Consider the following 23,868-nt stretch of genomic DNA (forward strand, 5'->3'; position numbering starts at 1 on the left):
AAAAAATTCCGTAATTTCATTTCATAAATGATTGCATTTTAGTTACTAGCATACTTTAAAGTAAATAGTAATACATGGTTTTTTTTTTACATCCTATTGCATTTTCAAACTATGACTTTTTTTTTTTGAGTGTATATTAAAGATTTCTTGGGAGTAGGGACTGGCATGCAAGGGTCAGGATGGTCTTCCAACTGTTTTTATAAAGAAGGTTTTATTGGAACCCAGCTAATTCTGTTTATTTACATATTGTCTGCAGCTGCTTTCATGCTCCAATAGCAGGGTTGAGTAGTTGTGAAAGAGATCCATGTAGATCACAAAGCTTAAAATATTTACTATCTGGTCCTTTACAAAAAATAAAAATTGCCAAAATAGGGAAGGGAATGGAGGTTGCTTAATGGATGAAGGGACACATATGCTTTTTTTTTTAGACTTCCTGACCCCTCCCCTGATTTGTACAGTGTTTCTTCTTCTGGCTGTTATCTCTCTTCTGCCCATCCCTGAGACCCTAGAATACAAAAGCATCATGGCTAAAGGAGTCAAAAACACTACAGTGAAACAATGAAGATTTCCTTTTTTCTTTCTTTCTTTTCTTTTTTTTTTGCACTCTGACTGGAGTGCAGTGGCACGATCTAGGCTCACTGCAACCTCTGCCTCCCGGGTTCAAGCAATTCTCCTGCCTCAGCCTCCTGAGTAGCTGGGAATACAGGCGTGTGCCACCACACCTGGCTAATTTTTTGTATCTTTAGTAGAGACAGGGTTTCACCCTGTTAGCCAGGACAGTCTTGATCTCCTGATCTCAGGTGATCTGCCCGCCTTGGCCTCCCAAAGTGCTGGGATTATAGGCACGAACCACTGCGCCCAGTGGATTTTCTTACATAGATTGATTTCCAAATGGAAAAACATTTTTGAGCGTTCGTGATCTACAGGTTTGTTGATGTTGTTGTTGCTGTTGTGTCATAGATCTTCTTGAAACTGGGATGGAAACCGTGATTATTGGCAGCTAAATAACTAGGCCTCGCTATAGCCTTATAATCTGGAACACTGATAAGGCTGCATTCATCAGATGGCATTCTTTCTTCCCCAGAAGAGGACAGAGGGGCTAGGAATGACATACATTGGCTGCATGATAATGCAGAGACTAAGTTACTCTGGGGCTTTTTCTAGGTGGATGCCAGAATCAGGCCATCTTTTTAGGGTCATCATGGGAATTGCTCAAATTTTGGATCCGGTTACTATTGAGGTGAAGAACAATCTCTTGTCTGGGGAGGTGCATTCATTCTTTTTAAAAGCCTCCTGGGTTATTTAACATATTTCTCTGGGCTACAAATTATTCTGGCTTAGGGTGCCAAGGGCTTTGAGAAAGTAAACAGAGAAGTGCGTAATTTATTCTGTAATCATACACTGAATCGATTTCAACAGAGGCCAAACATTTGAAGATAACTAAGTGCTATATTGTTTACTTTTAGATGCAATTTTTTTTTGTCTTAGCAGTGGCCAAATTAAAAATCAATCTTCTTAGTCACAAATTACCACCCCATACCCACCTTCTTTTTCCCCAACCAAGCCAAAATGAGAATATATGAAAGATATGCACCATTCGTATGATGAGGTAGAAAAAAATGATCTCTCAGGGCTAAGTGCAGTTGTGCCTGGCAAAATTAAAACGAAAGAAACATTCACTGGCAATATTCTCATCCTTCAGGCTCATAGACTGTGGACTGTTAGAATAAGGAATCTCAGGAGTTCTGGAATTGGCCTCCCACCATCTCCACCAAGATTATAGATAAGGAAACCAAAACATAGGGTTAGGAATCTCTCTGCTTTTTCACCCCCTTTGTGTAGCTCATCTTCTTTCTCTTGAAACTGCTCTCAACCAAAATAAATCTGTTCTAAGAAAAGTCTTGAAATGTGGTCAGGTGGATTTCAATAATTCTGCAAACTGGGATCTTTCACGGGGGCTTTGCAGGTTTCCAGGGTTTAAGCTTAAGGCAAAGGGAATAAATACCCAGGGAAATGATTTTAAACACCATGGAAGACAGCTTTTAGTGGAGAGTTAGGGAGGCTGTTTTAGGTCTGGTTTGAAGAAGCAGACCTTGAGATAAAAATTTCTGTATAAGTGATTTGTTAGGAAGTGTTTCCAGGAAAAGACTTGTAGGGGAGTAGAGGATTACAGGAGGGAGGCAAAGGAGGCCAAGCAAGTGTGTAATGCTGGGCAAAGTCATGTAGAGGGTATTTTGGGCTCAATCTCATAGGGGAGTTCTGGAATCAGTGTAGGCCATGCCTTAGAGTTGTGCCATCCAAGGGGTGAGGGAGCAGAGGTATTTATACTACCACATCTGATAGTCATTAGTTAAGAGCTACCCTGGTTTGTGGAGGGTGAGGTGGGGTAGGAAGTTTGAATTCTCTACCCTGTGGTGGACTCCAGTAAACTGAGGGCAGCCTTCCTAAAAAGCGTCAGGCTGCTGGGGCTTGACAGTATCTGCTGCAGATGCCTTCCAGGTACCTTCAAATCATACTAAGGGGTGCATCCACTGGTTCATCTTACTCCCCTAGTTCATTTTGTAGAATCAATGATGGGGTCTTAGCTTCCTTATAGTCTTTGGAAATTTTATTCTAAATGAGAGTTGAGGAAAAGAAGATTTCAGTTACAGTAAATTAGCCACAAATTCAGATATTTGGTTACCAGGTTCTCCTTTTTGCCTCTCTTAGGGAAACTCAGTTTCCAGTAAGGAAAAAGACTTAAAAATATCAGAACAGCATATATTCCAAGTAGCAATCAAAAGGAAAATAGCAATGCAATAAATGTTCTAAGCCGTATACCTAATTACCAAGCATGCCGCATCATGGTGGTTATTTTTTCCCTCAAGTGTAATCCATCTGTACCTCCAATAATAGCAGGAGTTATTGGTGTAGTCCAGACTCCACTTCACTGGCCAACTCGTAACTCTAATTGGAAGAATGAGAAAAGAGAGGAAAGAGAGGAAGGGGATGAAGAGAGAGGCAAAGGGCTAACACCTGGTATTACAATTGTATAGATAATTAATCTCCTCATGTTGAACAGAAGGGAGAGTGAGATGAGGAGTCAGGGAGGAAGAGAAGGACAAAGGCTGGGTGTGGTGGCTCACACAGTTAATCACAGCACTTTGGGAGGCCGAGGCAGGTAGATCACTTGAGGTCAGGAGTTTGAGACCAGCCTTCTTTTTCCTTCTATTATTATATATAATAATATATATATATTATTATATATTATATATTATATATAATATAATATATATAATATATAATATATAATATATAATATATGTTATATATAATAATATATATTATATATTAATATATAATATATGTTATGTATTAATATATAATATATGTTATGTATAATTATATATTATATATATAATTAATATAATATACATTATATAATAATATATATTATATATTAATATATATATAAAATATATTATATATATTATATATTAATATAATATATAAAAATTATATTTATATATAATTTATATATAATTTATTATATATAATATATATAATTAAATTATATATAATATATAAATTATATATAATATATATATATAATATATATATAATATATATATATATAATATATATAATTTATATATAAATTATATAATATATATAATTTATATATAATATATATAATATATATAATTTATATATAAATTATATATAATATATAATAATATATAATATATATAATATATATAATTATATATATTTATATATAATATATATAATTATATATATATATATAATAATTATATATAGTTTATATATAATATATAATAATTTATATATATTTATATATAATATATATAATTTATATATATTTATATATAATATAATATATATATATATAATATATATATATATTTATATATAATATATAATAATTTATATATAGTTTATATATAATATATAATAATTTATATATATTTATATATAATATATATAATTTATATATAAATTATATATAATATATAATAATTTATATATAGTTTATATATAATATATAATAATTTATATATAGTTTATATATAATATATAATAATTTATATATAGTTTATATATAATATAATATATATAATATATAGTTTATATATATATATATAATTTATATATATTTATATAATATATAATAATTTATATATATTTATATATAATATATATATATATTATATATAATTTATATATAATATAATATATATAATATATAATTTATATATTATATATAATTTATATATAATATTATATATAATATATAATTTATATATTATATATAATTTATATATAATATATAATTTATATATAATATAATATATAATATATAAATTATATATTATATATAATTTATATATATTATATATTTTATATAAATTATATATAATATAATATATATAATATATAATTTATATATTATATATAATTTATATATATTATATATTTTATATAAATTATATATTATATATTTTATATAAATTATATATTATATATTTTATATATATTATATATAAATCATATATATTTTATATAATATATAAATCATATATTATATATATCTATAAATTATATATAATATCTATAAATATATCATATATAATATCTATATAAATTATATATCTATATATTTTATACATATATAAATTAGCCAGGCATGGTGGCCTGCACCTGTAGTTCCAGGTACTCTGGAGGCTGAGGCAGGAGAATTGCTTGAACCCGGGAGGCGGAGGCTGCAGTGAGCTGAAGGCTACTGTGAGCTGAGATTGTGCCACTGCACTCCAGCCTGGGCGACAGAGCAAGACTCCGTCTCAAAAACAAAAAAAAAAAAAAAAAGAAGGACACAGTTAGACTCATGGAAACTGCCATGGTACCAAGTGAGAAGTCTCTTTCATGGAGCCTAAAGATGGTAACAGCCAGTGCTTATTGAGCCTTCAGGATGCACCAAGCTCTGTTCTAAGGCCTTCTTCACGAATTAACCCATTTAAACTTCTCCATGATGCTTTAAGTGAGGAAACCAGGGAACTTGCTCAAAGTCCACAGCTTGTCAGTGTTAGGGCTGGGATTTGAATCTAGGCCTGCTGGCTCCTAAGTCTGACCACAATGTCAACCCTGGGTGCTCAGCTGGGTTTGATATCTGCCTATCATGTATGAACTTCTTCAGGCCAATTTACATGAAATCTACTTTTATCCTCTGAGTAGACATTAGCCGTCTTTTTTTTTAAAAATAGATTTTTAATTATTTGTGTAATATACTGTGTTAGGCTGTTCCTGCATTGCTATGAAGAAATACCTGAGACTAGGTAATTTATAAGAAAACAGGTTTAGTTGGCTCCTGGTTCTGAAGGCTGTACAGGAACCACGGCGCCAGCATCTGCTTCTGGGGAGGCATCAGGGAGCTTACAGTCATGGTGGACGGCAAAGGGCAAGCAGACGTCTCACACAGTGGGAGCAGGAGCAGGAGAGAGGAGGAAGGTGCCACACACTTTTACATGACCAGATCTTGCAAGAACTTGCTATCACAAGGACAGCACCAAGAGGAAGGTGCTAAACCATTAGTGAGAAATCTGCTCCCGTGATCCAATCACTCTCCATCAGGCCCCACCTCCAACATTGAGGATTACAGTTCAACATGAGATTTGGTTGGGGACACACATCCAAACTGTATCATGTACCAGTACATGTAAAAAATTAAAGTTAAAACATCACGGAAAATACGGAAGTCATGGTTTTCTTTGGTTAACACTCCTAAATGTGTGTTTCCCTCTCCTATTATCCTTCCATTAGTCTCATTTTACTGTGTATCATTTCGGATCTTTACAAGTATATTTAGATGCTTACATATGTATTTTTTGAATATATGGTAATGTTTGTACTTTTTATTTTGAAAGAAAACATATTAAATATATGGTAAAGTAGTTCAAAGCCTCCCAAACTTTCTCAATTTCTGGCTGTCTCTTAGTATCTTAGTGATTATTTCATGGCCTCCATAGGCCAGGAGAATACCTGACAGTTTTATCTAATAAGAGTTAGATCCAAACAAGTAGTTATGTCCTAAAATCTTACTAGTTATGTAAAACATTATACATATAAATTGCAGAAAAAATAGTATTTTCATTTCATTCTTAAACAACAATTGCTTAATAACGGGTGCCTGTTGGGCACCCCTAGGACCATATTGGACACACTACCATGCTCATTGCTTGTTGCACACCTATTTCTGTGTGGTACTTGCCTATTATCACAGCAACTGCTAGAAACCAAGCTTTGCAATATATATATATATATATATGTATATATATATATTTTATCAAATATACATATTTGATACCATATATACATATAACATCAAAAGGAATATAGCACAGCCAGATGTGGTGGCTCATGCCTGTAATCCTAGCACTTTGGGAGACCAAGGTGGGAGGATTGCTTGAGCCCAGGCTTTTGAGACCAGCCTGGGCAACATAGAAAGCCCTGCCAAAAAAAAAAAAAAAAAGGAATATAGCACAATCTAATGTTGGAACTGTGTACTCCTTCGAGTTCATAATTCACATGGCGCTGACTGGTGTCTACTATGGCTGTGTTTCTCTGGGGTCATTTAGTGCACGATTTGAGAACTGATTGCAGGTATAATGATAAATTTTTCAGTTCACTTTTTGTATCCCACAATATGCCTTAGAGATCTGTTCATGTTACACATAAAGATCTCCCTCATAGAAAACATTGCTGCAGAATCATCCAGCATATGAACAGATCGCAGTCTATTTACCCATTTTCTTGATGATGGCCATTAATGTTATTTCTAATATTTTGTAATTTTATATAATATTGCAGTGAAGATTCTTGTTGGGTACCTCTTTGTTCATATGGGTAAGTTGGAGAATAAGGAAATTGCTGGGCCATGGACCTGTCAGGTGTTTTGTTTTTTTTTTTTTAAACGGAATCTTGCTCTTGTGGCCCAGGCTGGAGTGCAATGGCGCCATCTTGGTTCACTGCAACCTTTGCCTCCTGGGTTCAAGCAATTCTCCTGTCTCAGCCTCCCGAGAAGCTGGGATTACAGGCACCTGCCACCATGCCACGCTAATTTTTGTATTTTTAGTAGAGATGGGGTTTCACTATGTTGGCCAGGCTGGTCTCGAACTCCTGACCTCAGGCCGTCCACCCACTTTGGCCTCCCAAAATGTTGGGATTACAGGTGTGAGCCACTGCGCCCGGTCTTTTTTAACTTTTAAGTTAGGGGTACATGTGCAGGTTTGTTATATAGGTAAACTTGTGTCATAGGGGTTTTTTATACAGTTTATTTCATCACACAGGTATTAAGCCTAGTTCCAATTAGTTATTTTGCCTGATCCTGTCCCTCTTCCCACCCTCCACCCTCTGATAGGCCCCAGTGTGTGCTATTCCCCTCTATGTGCCCATGTATTCTCATCATTTAGCTCCCATTTATAAGTGAGAACATATGGTATTGGTATTTGGTTTTCTGTTTCTGTGTTAGTGGTTTAATGAATACTAACAAGTTGAACTTGGCCCTCTTTGAAGAAATGATTTCCTGTAATTCCTTGAAACATTATTGCTGGCTTATTTTTCCTAGGACTGTATACCTCATGACTCTCCCTTTGGGGAAGAATAGCTGTCCTGGAAAAGTGTGTACAGATCACCTTGTAGAAGTGGGTAACTGAGATACACCAGGCCTGAAAGGCAAATGCAGGGTGTGGTTAGGCTAAGAGGAAAAGGATGATAGAAACTGATCTGAAACTGCAAGGTGTATTTCTTAGGACAAAAGGAGGCCAGTTTATTTAGAGTAAATAATTTATTTAGGACACAGATGGCAAATACCTTTCAGGCATGCCTTACATGTTCCCTGTCCCCTCCGTGACAGACACCACCAATCTATAGTGGCATGGCTGACATAGCCAATCCATCATGGCACTCATTCTCTCAGAGCCTGCACCTGGTTTTGGAATCCTCCTCACAGCCCTGGTGTGGGCACACAAAATGAAACTGACTTGTCACCCTTGGAGTCAGAGACAAGTTGGAGAAGCAGGATCAAGTTAGGCAAGAAAGGGCCAAGGAGTTGAAAGAATGCCAAACAAGGAGAATTTGGAAAACATATTTATATTTCAGACTTTATTAGCAAAATAACTGGTGATTCTCCTCTGCAAAACAATTGCAGTAAGCATTGATCTTTTGCTGCTATTTGTTTTCTTACCTTAGTTCTAAATGATCCTATTTATTTATTTCTAGAAAAGTAATTTAACCACCAGGGGCCTCTTTTATTATTCTTCTCCATGAAGCACATATACTGAAAGATGTGGTCTACCAATTAAACTGTACCTATTAAATAATAAGAACTGCATCGGCCAACAATCATTTTGTTGAGTATTTTCACATTTCATGCACTATGTATATTACATTTGTTAACTTTTTAAATCCTCGCAACAGCCTTAAGAGGTGGGTGTGATTACTGTTCCCATTTTATAGTCGAGGAAACTGAGACACAGAGAGATTAAGCATCTTGTACAAGGTTTATAACTGGTAAGTGGTATAATCAATGAGTCTTCCACTGTTCGGTTATAAGGCAATAACGAGGGTCCCCAAATGAATTGATATAATTTTAGCCAGAAGCAAAAAGACTTGTTTTTTCAGTTTTTCTGTGCAACCTGGTCAGGGGTAAATATATGTTTTTGTGTGTGTGTGACTTTCCATAATGTTGAAACTCTTGTAATATTCCCATTATTGTTTTTGAAGACTGCAGAGATCTGACACCCTCAGTGGTTTCTAGATTAGAAACCACTAATTTGACGATTCAGTTTTTCAGCTCCTGAGAAAGTAGGAGTCCGAGAAGAATACGCATTTTAGAGCAAATGATTAGCCAGGAGGCCATACAGTTGAGAGGTTAAGGGCCCATGCACCAGAATCCTGCTGCGTGGTTGGCTTCACTGTTTATCAGCAGAGTGACCTTAGTCAAGCTGTTTAACATCCTGAGCCCCAGGCTTCTTATTTATAAGTGGAGTGGTAGGGAGGACTACATAAGATAGCACATGGAAACGTTTGAATGACACTTGGCATTTAGTAAGCACTCAACAAATGCCAGCTCTTATTATGGTTATGCATTTACATCAAAGAATATGGATAACGCAGGACCTGAGGCTTACTGGATAACACAAAGGAGATAGAGTGAGGTGCAAGAGCTCAATGGACGGCAAGTTTGCTCTTCTGATTTCCTCTCCGGCATCAAGCAGGCGGGATGCCTCCAGAAGGAGAGCTCCCTGACCTCAGGATGGGTACCCCAGGACACCCCCTGTATCATCTCTAAACTACAGGTGTATAAAGTGACTCTAAGTGACATTCCCTGAGCAGCTTCAGGGACCTCATGGGTTAGTGATCTCAAAAGCTGCCCAGCTCTCAGCATGTCGAAGTGATCTTTGTATGTGCTGCAGAGAGGGCCAGCCACGGGACCAGCGTGGTGCCTACTTCAAATGCCTGTCAGTAACATGGTTCTGAACTCCCCCAGTCTTTTGGCTTCTTTATTTTGTGATAGAGCTGATTTTTCTTCTTGATGACCTGAGGCCTCTGAAAATGAGATATTTAAGATCATTTACTCCTCCGTACTGTAAAGGAAGAATTGCCTCTGCATATGATAGGGCTAATGCCGGCTTGGCCCAATATTCCTCTTAAGGGAATTTGTCCCGGAAGCAGGACTGGATGCTGATGCTGCCTTGGACTGTGATTCTTTGAGGTCGTGGATGTCAAATGCTAAAAGTCTTTAGCCATATGCGGCTTTCACAGAACCATGCAGCTCAAAGAATCACCTAGGAGTCAATTAGGGGTACTAGAACATCCCATTTGAGAGCATATTCTCTTTCTTGTCTTTCTCTCCTAGCAACTGTCTGACTCACATATTACTTGGAAAATGTTAATTCTGTAATTTATATCCTTGTCTGCGCTATGATTATTGCCATGTTGTTTATGTTGGTCTTCAGAGTGTGGAATTCTGGAGAGTATCTGTGGAAACCGAGGCTGTACTTTGGAATTCCTTTTAGTTATTAGGTATGCATTGTATGGTCCAGCAATTTGACCCCTGATCTCTGCTTTTTTTTTTCCTCCCTAGCACTGGCTTGAACCTAACAAGTCCATCTTCAAGCAAATGAAAAGTAAGTGTCAATCTGTGACTTTACTTTTGCTACAATGTGTCCAAAGATAGATACTGTTCCCTGACAAACTTTCTCCTGCCAGGGGAAAAATAGATAGAGTTGAAGAGGTGTTGGGGGGTGTGGGGGCTTCTCTCTCCCCAGGAGAGCCGTGTATGTTCTCCCCTCTTTTTCTATGACCCTCATCTGCACCAGCATCCTATAGTCTCCTGGGCCTCTCTCCCTCCCCCGCATCTTGCCCTCATATTTGATATCTGAACAGGGGCTTTGGAATTAGATGGTTAAATACCTCTTAAACACAGCCACCAGGTACCTGGTTCCTTTTGATTAAGAGGGTTGCTAGTTAGTCATTAAGTGTGGGAGAGGGTGCAGTATTAAGGAAGATAGGAGAAGCAGATGTGTTTGGAAACTAAAATTTTACCAATGACTTTGCTGAAGACTGTATCATTATTTTCCATTCCTTGAACTCCCCAAAATGAAAAACATTTTTTTCTTCTGGGCAATTGTTTTAAATCTCCGATGTTCTGAACTTTTTTTTTTTTTTTCTCTCTTTTTAACCAGTGAGCTCTTGGGGAAGTTGGCTTGGATAGCAACATCTCTCTAGCACCCCCTGGTCATCCACCTGGGACCCTGTGAGGAGGGTGTTCACTGGTAGTCCTGGGTGACATGATGTTTTGTTCTGGTCACTCATGCCAGGCTGTAGCCAACCTGCTTTTATTTACGGTTTGGAGGAGAACTTCTGAAATGCACCTCAGAAACTTACTGCCTGCCCCCAAATCCACTTATCCCTCCACATCCACTTTCCCAGGGCTCTGAAATGCAGGTGATGAATCAGTTTCTCATCAGAGATTAGGTTAATGCATATTATGTCACTTGTCATCATTCAAGGGATTCTTTCATTTTTTGAATATGAAGAAATTATTCTGGGCAGGGTTTTCAGGTGAAAGAAGGAAGAAACTTAACATGGACTACAAACTAGCACGCAGCGTATCTCTTCTTTAACTTTCTTCTTTTTCCCTGCCTCCGTGTCCCTTTCTCCCTCTCTTCCTCCCTTCCCATTCCTCCTTCCCTCAGTCCTTTTCTTTTCCTTCCCCTCCCTCTTCCATCCTTCAAGGGCAAACTCTGTCTGGCTAGTGAGGAAGGATGGTTCAGATCACACAAGTGCAGCAGTGGGTGTGGAAAGTCCAGGGAGGCCAGGCTGCTGGGGCAAGGCTGGAACAGAGTTGGGGTGGGGCTGGAGCAGAATTGGGGCAAGACTGGAACAGAGTTGGGATGTGCATCCAAATAGAAGTAATAGGACAGGCCAGGCGCACGCTTGTAATCCCAGCACTTTAGGAGGCTGAGGCGGGTGGATCACGAGGTCAAGAGATTGAGACCATCCTGGCCAACGTGTTAAAACCCCGTCTTTACTAAAAATACAAAAATTAGCTGGGTGTGGTGGCGGTTGCCTGTAGTCCCAGCTACTCAGGAGGCTGAGGCAGGAGAATCGCTTGAACTCAGGAGGTAGAGGTTGCAGTGAGCAGAGATCACACCACTGCATTCCAGCCTGGGCCACAGAGTGGGACTCCGTCTAAAAAAAAAAAAAAAGTAGTAAGACAGGGGTCCCAGGAGGCTGCATATAGTATGATATGCAGGATAATGAGAATGAGCTAAAATGCCTGAGAAAAAAATTGCTGATTCCTAGCTTTTATTCCTTAACTACAAAATGTTGATATTTTTGTTTATATATTTGAAAGTATTTAGACTATTTTTCAGTATAATAAATGGTTCTTTGACTTTGGTTCTTATTAAATAAATGCCATGCAATATTTTCCTTTTGTCCTTAAGCCATACCCAGTTTTGAAATAGAAATTTATCTTTGAAGGCATTTCAATACTTAATAGAAGCAAAAAATTAAACTTTGCGAGAAGTTTAAAACTTGTGAGAAATTTAGTGTTTAAGAGCATTGTCTCTATAATACAGCAAATCTGAACAACCAACTAAAATGTATAATTTTTTTTTTAGGGCAGGGTCTCATTCTGTCACCAGGCTTTAGTGCAGTGGTGCAATCTTGGCTCACTGCAATCTCACCTCGCAGGTTCAAGCGATTCTTGTGCCTCAGCCTCCCAGATAGCTAGAACTACGGGCGCACACTACTGTGCCTGGCTAATTTTTGTATTTTTAGTAGAGACCAGGTTTCACCATGTTGGCCAGGCTGGTCTCAAACTTCTGATCTTAGGTGATCTGCCTGCCTCTGCCTCCCAAACTGTTGGGATTACAGGCGTGTGAGCCACTGCACCCACCCTAAAACACATAATCTTTTATTAGAATGGTGTAAAGATTGGCATTTGACTACTGGCCAGTCTTAATCTAATGACAAATGAAATCTGAATCTGGAAAATAGAATTGTATAAAATTCAGTGTCTGAACCAGACAGGACAACTCACTGATTCTAGGACTGCAAGGGTCTTACCCACCACCCAATCCCTGTTGTATTGCTAAAGACATTACCGAACAAAAAAATTATGTAATTTTCTTAAGATCACAAACCTAGTTTGATTGTTGTTGTTGATGATGTCTTTCAGTATGAAGAATTTCTGTGTTCTTGTACATATGGCCCTAGAAATATTAACTTTACTGTAAATTAGAAAAATTTTAAACTATGGCTTTTATATTGTTAATCCAGAGAAACCAAGTCCAACCCTGGGGACTTGTCCATGAATTTATCAAAAGAGTCTGGTCACAGAGCCCCAGTGGCTTCATCCTTTTATGCTTCTATCACCTTTCAGTAGGCAATGGCTGCAGAATTCCTTGGAGGAACTGTTTCTTACTCACAGAGGATGATGGGCCTTCAGGTTCTTCTCTCTGACCCTATTAAGATCCTTCTGACTCTGGGTGTTCCCAGGAATGATGTTTCTCAGGGTTGGCTGAAGGTCAGCTATGCTGATTAACAAACAAGGTGTTATTATTTTTCACTAGTTAAAAAAAAATCATGTTTATGTTTTCTCAGTTTAGAAAGATTTAAAATGAAAACAAAAACTATTTCCTTGCTCCTCCCTCTGTATCAAGCTCACCCCAAAGAAATAACAATTGCAAACAATATTTTGTATATCCTTCCAAAGATTTTTATGAATGTATATAATCCCCCAACATATATAAGTCCTTTGATAAACAGCAATGAGATCAATCTCTATATATTTTTCTACATCTTGTTATTTTTTCTTGATTAATTTTAGAAATTTAAAAATATCCATAATTGATGATTGGCCTGATTCAAAAAGTGGTTTTCTGAGTTAATTGTATGCATGTATTTTATTTATTTATTTATTTATTTATTTATTTATTTATTTATTTATTTTGAGACAGAGTCTCACTCTGTCACCCAGGCTACAGTGCCATCTTGTGATCTTGGCTCACTGCAACCTCTGCCTCCCTGGTTCAAGCTCTTCTCCTGCCTCAGCCTCCCTGAGTAGCTGGGATTACAGGCACGTGCCACCACACCCAGCTAATTTTTGTATTTTTAGTAGAGACAGGGTTTCGCCATATTGGCCAGGCTGGTCTTGAACTCCTGACCTCAGGTGATCCACCCATTTTGGCCTCCCAAAGAACTGGGATTACAGGCGTGAGCCACTGTGCCCGGCCTATAATGTATTTATTAAGGGAGATCAGGGTGGTTTTGGTGGCTTCTGGTATTTTGCTATTGTAAAGTATACTGCAATAAACATGCTGTATACAGTACTGCATCTTGTGAAAGTACATCTGTGCTAAAAATTCCTAGAAATGGGCCAGGTGTCATGGCTCATGCCTGTAATCCCAGCACTTTGGATGGCCGAAGTGGGTGCATTACGAGGTCAGGAGATCGAGACCATCCTGGCCAACATGGTGAAACCCTGTCTCTACTAATAATATAAAAATTAGCTGGGTGTGGTGGCACGTGCCTGTAACCCCAGCTCCTCAGGAGGCTGAGGTAGGAGAATTGCTTGAACAAGGAAGTCAGAGGTTGCAGTGAGTCGAGTTGGTGCCACTGCACTCCAGCCTGGGCAACAAGAGCGAACTCTGTTTAAAAAAAGAAATTCCTAGAAATAGAATAAGTAGATCTAAAGATATATACATTTTAAATTTCCTTGGTGATAAATATCTAGTCAAGGAGCTTTTAGCCATTTAAATCTAATGTTACAAAATGTTACAAAAAATCTAATGACACAAATGACACAATCTGACTCCCTCAAATGTTACCTGAGAATGCTTCTTTCCCTAAAACTTGTTGAAAATAGGGATAATTAAATTTATTTTTCAAGTTTATGAAGGAAGAGAAATGTCTGTTTAATTGAAAAGCTAATTAATTACACAGTTACTTAATTTGGTATACATTTTTACATTAAGATGTTTCTTAAATCTAAGGCTTATTTCTCCTCTGAACTTAGAAGAGATGCTAATATTTTAATTTTTAAATTAACACAGCCTGTAGTCCCAGCTACTCGGGAGGCTGAGGCAGGAGAATGGTGTGAACCCGGGAGGCGGAGCTTGCAGTGAGCCGAGATGGCGCCACTGCAGTCCAGCCTGGGTGACAAGGCAAGACTCTGTCTCAGAAAAATAATAATAATAAAATAAAATAAAAAATAAAAAATAACATATGGTAAAATTGACTTTATTTTTGTGTGCAGTTCCGTGAGGCTTTACTCATATAGATTTTCATGACCACCAACACAGACAGGATGCTGAACAGTGTCCTGGTTTTCATCACCCCAAAAACCTGCCTGTGCTGTGCCTTTGTGGTGACATCACTGCCTTCCAACAACTCGCAACCACTGGTCTGTTTCATGCCAGTATAGTTTTCTTTTTTGAATATCATACAGGATGTAATTTTTGAGATCAGCTTTTACTCAGGATAATAACTCTGAGGTTCATCCAAGTTGCTGTGTTTATCAATATATAATAGAAGAACACAGTGAAAGTAGAAGCTAGTCTTTGAAAATATCAAGAAGATTGATGAATTTTTAGCAAAATGGAGGAGAGGAAAAAAAGGAGAAGACACAAATTACCAATATCAGGAGCAAAAGAAGGGACACTACTACAGATCCTGCAGAACAACTCTAGGCACAGAAATTTGATTGCTTAGATGAAATAGATCTCTTCCTCAAAAGCTATGACTTACCAAAACTCACCCAAAATAAAATATATAACTTGAGTACTATTACAACTATTAAATGAATTAGGCTTGAGATTTTCCAGAAAAGAAATCTCCAGCACATTTGCTGTTCCTACTGTTGCAGCCAGCACTTCCTTTTCTATTCCTCAAGCCTTAATTGGGAGCATCTTCTGAAGTATTCTCTTTAGGAGCTGATGCTCACTTCCAGATGTCTCCTGAGTTCTGTCCAGAGGATACTGGAGGGAAAATCGTGGTGAATTTACCACTAGTTTAGCGGAGTCCTTTGCATTCTCATCTTCTTTTCCAATCTGCTTGCTACTATTTACTTTTCAGAGTCCTTAAATAGTTGCTGCATGTATTCTGCCAGGTTTTATAGCTGCGTTCAGTGAAAGAGATGGGGTGGGGTGCAATTAACCCACTGTACTTGGAATTAAAACCTTAAAATCAAACTTTTAATTATTGCTTTTCTATTAGGTGAAAATGCAGGTAGGCTTCATGATTGGGCAGTGCTGAGGGAATACCCTTCTCATTTCCCTATGCTATTGCCATGTCCATAGGTACAAATATGGACTGAGATGTTGATCCATTTTTTGTTTCTTTAAGAGTACTCGGATAACAGATTGCCTTCAAACAAAGTGTTAACTGAATTGCATATTTTTGAATGTTTGGTTTTGCAGAGTCCTTGCGTTTCATGAAGGAATGTTGCTATGCAACATAACAGTGACTTCTCACTTATAATTTTTTTTTTGTTTTTTGAGACAGAGCTTCACTCTGTCAACCAGGCTGGAGTGCAGTGGCATGATCTTGGCTCACTGCAACCTCTGCCTCCTGAGTTCAAGCGATTCTTGTGCCTCAGCCTCCTGCATAGCTGGGATTACAGGCACATGCCACCACACCCTGCTATCACTTAGAGTTTTTTGCCTTGACTACATGACTGTGGAATGTGGCCCAATGTGTATACATGAAGTGGCACACATCAAGAGGACAGATATTGTATGTTCTACAGGATTTTTGTAGCTGCTCAAATTATATTAGCATGAAAAAAATTTTAGTTACACACTATGACTCAGATGTGCAGAAATGCAATATTATTTTCCTATGACTGAATTCAACTTGCTTGTGATTTTCTTCTTTCTTTGAGAGCAAAGCATTCAATCTTGTCACTTCAGGGTAACTCAGGATCTGCTAGTTTATTTTTTGTTTTTGTTTTTTGAGACAGAGATTTGCTCTTGTCGCCCAGGCTGGGGTACAATGGCACAATCTCAGCTCACTGCAACCTCCGCCTCCTGGGTTCAAGCAATTCTCCTGCCTCAGCTTCCTGAGCAGCTGGGATTACAGGCACCTGCCACCATGCCTGGATAACTTTTTTGTATTTTTAGTAGAGATGGGGTTTCATCATGTTGGTCAGGCTAGCTTTGAACTTCTGAACTCAGGTAATCCTCCCACCTCAGCCTCCCAAAGTGCTGGGGTTACAGGTGAGAGCCACAGCGCCTGGCCTAGGATCTGCTAGTGTAGAATTTGATCACTTTCAGAAAATCGCTCAGTCAATACATAATTTAAATGTAATTGCTTGAAAACCCATACTCCATACTGTTTTTTTTTCTTCCATATGAAGAGCTTTTCCCTTTCTCTCCACCCCAGAATGGCATCATAAGGCCAGAGAAACTTATGTACTGTCTCGGTAGTGAGGGTGACCTCTCTCTCATGTACATTCCTCGAGTTTTCCTTGGTGTGTCTCAGATTGTTGGCATCTTTCCCCACTGCATCCTCTCTGGATGAAACTGGTCCCACCTGACCTTTGAGTGGGGTTGGTGTGTGCTGCTGAGGCCAGTGGTTCCTGCCATGGCCTTAGGATGCAAGTCTCTAGACACTGTCCTCTTTTGGCCCCCACTCCAAGTCTCTTTCTCATTGGCACTCGGCACATCTGTATTCACCTCTGGGGCAGGCAGGAACTGCTCAGCCTCAGGGAAACTTGTGTACGCTATCTAAGGCTTCCTCTCTGCCTAAACACACCATGCCACCATTTCTTCAGTACAAAAATGTCAGTAAAATTTTCAGAGTTGCACACAGAAGAGTTTCCTGCAACTACCCTGGGGTTCCTTTTATCTTGCCCCCTACACCTCACTGTGTTCAGCCAAGCCGGTAGTGTTGAGGGATGCTGGATCCTTCTCAGAGATCCAAATGGTGTCCTAAACTTGCTTTTGTCCTCTGTAAATCTCTCCAGGCTCTCCACTTGCCTTCCCTAGCCATGCCCTATGCACAACGAATGCCTTTTCTCTTTGGATACGAGATTAATATCCTAAAACAATAGCTGCCTTATACACAAGTACTAACTGTTTTTCAAATGTAATGGGGAAAAAGTACTATTATTTACAATAACAATAACAAGTAAAAATAAATGTCTTATAAATAAATGTTAACACATTCATGCAAGATCGGTAGGATGAAAATGTGAAATCCTACTGTAGCATTGTTGTAGAGTAGATAAAAAGGAGCTCAAAAAATGAAGACATCTCATATTGCAGTTAATATTCTTAATAAAGTCAGTTCTTCAGAAATTAATATATACATTCAATAATTCTCAAATTAAAAATTCAGTGAGATTCTTTACGGCATTTAACAATGTTCTTAAGACTCATTTGCAAAAGAAACATGCTCAATGCTATCCAGTAAATATATAAAAAGACCACTGGTGGGTCCTTGTTCTGTTGAATAGTAAACCAAGGCCTGTGAGCTATAGCAATTAAAGGAGACATAGTAAGAGACACATATAGTAATTAAGATACAGAGCCAGAAATGCAAAAATAATCAGTGGAACAGAAAAAAGCAGTTCCCAGTCCCCACGCCAATCCATTATTTATGGAATATGGGCTATGGTAAATATTGTATTTCATACAAGGGGCAGATAAATTTTTATTCAAGGCATTCTTTTAAGGCATGATTTTTGGATTGTTTTCTTTCCACTTGTTGGGGGATGGGAAAAAGGACATCGCTCACACAATTCACAGGATTAATTCTAGATGTACTCAAAAGCCAAATATGTTTAACAATTTATAAAAGTTTTAGGTAAAAATTTAAGAATATGTTTTATAATCATGGGGTAGCCCAGGGCTTCCTGAGGAAAATATAAAACCCAGAAACAATGAAGCAAAATCCTGATAAATTTGTGCAAAAGCTAAACTTTTGAACTAGAATGCTTTGTTTGTTTGCACAGAGTTGATTTTTTTTTTTTTTTTTTTTTTTTTTTTGGAGATGGAGTCTTGCTCTGTTGCCAGGCTGGAGTGCAGTGGTGTGGTCTTGGCTCACTGCAACCTCCGCCTCCCGGGTTCTGAGTAGCTGGGACTACAGGCGCGTGTACCATGCCCAGCTAATTTTTGTATTTTTAGAAGATACGGGGTTTCACCATGTAGGCCAGGATGGTCTCGATCTCTTGACCTTGTGACGCCCCCGCCTGAGGCTCCCAGAGTGCTGGGATTACAGGCGTGAGCCACCGCGCCCAGCCAGAGTAGATTCTTAGTAAATGTTTGTTGAATGAATGACTGTAAAGCAAATTAAAACACAGGGAAAATAATGGGAAGAAAATTTGCCAAACATATAACGAGTAGTAATATGCAGAATGTATTATGTATGATGCTACAAACCAACAGATGAACTGCTCAATATAAAATTATGCAGAAGACTCAGAGAAGGAATAAAAATAAATGACCAAGAAGCTCACAAACAGATGCTCAATATCATTAGCTACAAAGGAAATGCAAATTAGAATAAGATATTTTTATTTACTATACTGAGAGAATTGTAACTATTGATAATATCCAGTTGATGAGGATGAGGGTAACACTTCTGGTGAGAGTGTGTAAACTGATAAAGCCACTTTGGAGAGTAATCTGGTTATATCTTTCAAGATTAAAAATGCCTATGTCTCGGCCGGGCGCGGTGACTCACGCCTGTAATCCCAGCACTTTGGGAGGCCGAGGTGGGCGGATCACGAGGTCAGGAGATCGAGACCATCCTGGCTAACACGGTGAAACCCCATCTCTACTAAAAATACAAAAAATTAGCCGGGCGGGGTGGCGGGCACCTGTAGTTCCAGCTACTTGGGAGGCTGAGGCAGGAGAATGGCATGAACCCTGGGGGGCGGAGCCTGCAGTGAGCCAAGATCGTGCCACTGCACTCCAGCCTGGGCGACAGTGAGACTCCGTCTCAAAAAAAAAAAAAAAAAAAAAATGCGTATGTCTCTTGGTCCAGCAAATCAATTTCTACAAATCTATCTAGAGCAAAATTTATTCATGCACAGGTATATATTATGCAAGGGTGTTTATTACAGCATTGCTTATAACATTGAGAAAGCAATAAAAAGGCCAGTAATTTTTGCAAGGATAAATTATGTGTGTATACATAGTCATTAAAAAAAACAGGCAGACATGTATTATTGACATGGAAAGACCTACTAGATATATTGTTGAGTTTAAAAATCAGATTAAAAGACCACGTAAATAATGATACTTTCATATAAAAATAGAATTTTTTTGTGTGACTATATAGTGCATAGAAGAAGAACTGGAAAGATGTATACTTAACTGTGGTTACCTCTGGGGAAGAGAGCGTAATATAGGGACACGAGGCTTTTGCATTTTCTTATATGTAGTTATGTTACACTCATATCTTTTACCATGAGAATATATTCTTATATGACTTGGTAATAAAAATAAAATAAGCAAAAGGAGAGAAATCTTTATGCAAAACAAGGAAGGAAGGGAGGAAGGAGGGAAGGAAGTAGAGAAGGAAGGAAGAAAGAAAGCGAGGAAGGAGGGAGGAAAGGAAGGAAGAAAGAAAGCAAAGAAGGAGGGAGGAAAGGAAGGAAGGAGGAAAGAAAGGGAGGAAGGAGGGAAGGAAGGAGGGAGGGAAGGAAGAAGGGAAGGAAGGAAAAAGGAAGGAAGGAAGGAGGGAAGTAAGGAAGGAAGGAGGGAAGTAAGGAAGGAAGGAGGAAAGGAAGGAAGGAAGCAGGGTGCATATGCATTAAGCATGTTCTATAGAAACAGACTGAGATGAAAGAAAGCCCACTTACTCTTCTAAACAAGCTCTCCACTTAATTCTGGCTGGTGCCTGTCTGAGGCCTGATTAGCACAGCAAGGTAGTTAAGATCCTATTCTTGCCCTATTTACCAGAGACTGTGCTGCTCCCAAGCACCCTGAAAGGGCTGGGGTGCTTGGAAATGGCTTCTGCATGCAAATCAGGGTAGGCAGGAACCCCCAGCCTCTGCATAACACATGCATACAACTCAGCCATAATAGCAGTACTGAGTCAAGTTGTTGCTGGCTGATGACAGTGGTGCTCAGAAGTTGTGATGGCACTCCCTGGAAACCTGGGATGGCGTGGAATTCCTGAATTTGATGGTGATAGTCTTGGTACTTCATGTTTATGTCTCATTCATTAGCTTTCCAATGTCCCCCTTGGGGCTAATCTAACAAATAGCTCTCTTGCTAATGAATGATTTTTTGTCAGTAGGAAATTGAGATTGAGACTGAGAGAGAGAGAGAGAGAGAGATCGAGAGAGAGAGATCGAGAGAACCAACAGCATTGATTTTGCTCTGGTGTAAAGCCACAGGTCTCATACTCATGAGGCCAGCTTGGATGCTTGACTCTGAACTCTACTTGTCCTTCCAGTTTTCCCCTTGCTGAGTGTGTTAGTTTCTTTGGGCATCCATAATAAATTATCACACACTGGGTGGCTTAAAACAATAGAAATCTACTTGCTCACAGTTCTGGAGGCCAGAAGTCTGAAACCAAGTTGTCAGCAGGGCCACACTCCCTCCGAAGGCTCTAGGGAATAATGCTTCCTGCCTCTTCTGGCTTCTGCTGGTTTCCTGCAGTCCTTGGCCTTCCTTGGCTTGTAGGTGCCTCACTCCACACTCTGCCTCCATCTTCACATGGTGTCTCCCTATGTTTCTCTGTGCCCTGTGTCAAAGTCTCACTCTCCTTTCTCTTATAAAGATATCAGTCAATGGATTTAGGGACCACCCTAACCTAATATGAGTGCATTGTAATTAATTAATCAATTACATCTACAAAGACCCTATTTCCAAATAGGGTTCCATTCTGAGGTTCTAGGTGGACATGTGTTTTTTAGATCTCCTGTACTCTCAGCATTTTTTTTTAGCCTCTTTCTTTAGCTTACTACCTCTAGCCCCCTTTGTGTATGTTGTTCTTTTTTGCTGACCTTGGTCACATGCTTTTGACAGTAAAGCTTTGCACAATTCATTTCTTCCAATCCCTGTTGTGGCTGTAACCCTGCCTCCAGAGCAAGGGGCAGCCTATGCCATCATCCTCATTCGTATACCCATACTTGTCTAATCATAATCTCCAGCACTGGGTTTGGAAAATTTCTTCTCCTGTTCATGGCTTTGTATAAAATGTTATGCATGTTATTGATTCATAATAAATGCTTTCTGACTAGAATTAAAATGCTCTTTTTACGGCACAGGTGGAAGTTCAAATGCCATTTTTTTACCAAAAAAGGCAAAACATACAACTGAACACAGCTCATTACATAAATCAAAAAGTACAAAGTCCCCAAGTACTATGGTTTAGTTTTGGATGCCTTTGTTCTTCCCAGTTTTCTTCTTCCAAAGCTTCTTTCCAAGAAGAGCAGCTATGATTTTTGTTTCAGCCATGGAGTGTCTCCAGCGTTGGACACCTGTTTGTTTACCTTATTCTAGAGACAGCTCATTAGGTTGGGCCAGGTATCTGTTATTCTACCAAGTTCAACTGTTCATCAAAATTTTTATATTTGATCCTTCTTCCAGGAAGTTAATGCAATTTGAGCCTATAAATGGTTTCCATGTTGTGCTTTTTCTTTGTTTCCCAATATGGAAGGAGAGGACAGTAACAATAGTAATGACAAAAACTCTTATTTTTATAGCATGCAGTTCTAAATGATGTGCACACTTGACAAGCCATAGATTTCTAATTTTTAACTTTATGCTTATGCAATGATTGGTGGCAACACTGACATCATTTTGATTGGGTGCAGTAGTGTGTGCAGGGATTTCAGGGAGTACCTAGCACTCCTCATGGGAAGGGGGGTAGTATGACAGGGGTAGTGGAGGAAGCAGAAGGAATAGGAGCCTCTCCTGGGGGAAGTCCTTATATCTCTGGGGTGGTACTTTCAGGGGCTTCCTTCTTCCTTCAGGAATGCCCGCATTCTTTCTTAAGGGCCCACACGACTCAAAACTACACATGTTGGCAGCATGAGTGTCTGAATGATAACCATGATGGGCAGAAGGTTCCATGCTCGGTATGTGAGTACTAGAGGTGGTTCAAGTGTGGGCCAAGTGGGTAGGAAGGCTTTGTTCATGTCTCCCTTTGGTGAGAGAGCCTTTATAATTCCTGATTTTTGGATGCAACTTTATAGTGTCAAATCTCAATACCAAGTTATATAAGTAGTTGAATTTTTCTGTCACAGTTGTTATTTCTACATATTGATTTACAACTACCAACATGACTCCAAGGGTCTGGCTAGTTATACAACATCAGCAGCAAACAGGTTCCTGGGTCTCTTGCCTTCACTTTCATGTGTTCTTGCTAACCTTTTGGCTAAAGTGTTTAGGTCATTGTACCCTCGGATCAGGCAGCAAAGCTGTTCTTTAGATGCCAGGGCTGCCAAATATCTCTTCATATACACACCTGTCTCATGCCCACTTCTTCCTCACTCCTCCCTGGGAGATGACAGTGCCCCCTCACTCTTTCAATGAAGGTAAAAGGCAAGGTAACATTGAAGGACTTGACTTTAACCACGTTGGTTTCTTCCCTGCACTTTAGAGTAACAATAGCTCCTATGCATTCAGTCCACAGGTCTCAGCAGGCTGCGAAGTGCTCTGCAGTCATGAACTCATGTCATCCTCATTGTGGTCTCTACGACGGGTCGCAGGCCACACCTAGTCATCACCTATGTTCATATGGCCTTTGGTCTAGGAATAGGTTTCACATTTTTAAATGGTTGAAAAAAACCAAAAGATATATAAGATTTTTGTGGCATACAAAAATGATACAAATTCAAACTTCAGTATTTTATTGAAGCACAGCTATACGCACTTGTTTATGTATTGGTGGTGGCTGCTTCTCCACTACAACAACTGGGTGGAGTCATTGAGATAGAAAACTCAAGCCTTCCAAAGTTGAAAATATTTATTCTTTAGCCCTTTACAGAGAAAGTTTGATGCCCTGCTCTCTGTGGTTGGTTCCATTATTATTCCCATTTTACAGATGAGGAAATGGAGGCAGGGAGTTTTAAGTTTGGACACAGCAATTTGTTCGAATGACAAACTAGAGGTTAGAAGAATTGGACCCCGGCCGGGCGCGGTGGCTCACGCTTGTAATCCCAGCACTTTGGGAGGCCGAGGCAGGAGGATCACGAGGTCAGGAGATTGAGACCACGGTGAAACCCCGTCTCTACTAAATATACAAAAAATTAGCCGGGCGTGGTGGCGGGCGCCTGTAGTCCCAGCTACTCGGAGAGGCTGAGGCAGGAGAATGGCGTGAACCCGGGAGGCGGAGCTT

The 23,868-nt window shown here is 38.8% G+C and overlaps 1 protein-coding gene across 3 annotated transcripts in view; it reads left to right on the forward strand.

The window, feature by feature from the left end:
- FRMD3 (FERM domain containing 3) overlaps positions 1-23,868 on the forward strand; it is a 308,595-nt gene that overhangs the window by 163,716 nt on the left and 121,011 nt on the right. For all 3 annotated transcript variants that reach the window (XR_004029333.1, XM_030809553.1, XM_030809541.1), the window contains exon 3: positions 10,142-10,184. Coding sequence is in view for 2 of the 3 variants with exons in the window: in XM_030809553.1 (XP_030665413.1) it covers positions 10,142-10,184 (43 nt within the window). In the remaining variant the exon portion in view is untranslated. The remainder of the gene's footprint in view (positions 1-10,141; positions 10,185-23,868) is intronic.

This window comes from Nomascus leucogenys, chromosome 1a (genome assembly GCF_006542625.1).
Source record: "Nomascus leucogenys isolate Asia chromosome 1a, Asia_NLE_v1, whole genome shotgun sequence".
NCBI lineage: Eukaryota > Metazoa > Chordata > Mammalia > Primates > Hylobatidae > Nomascus > Nomascus leucogenys.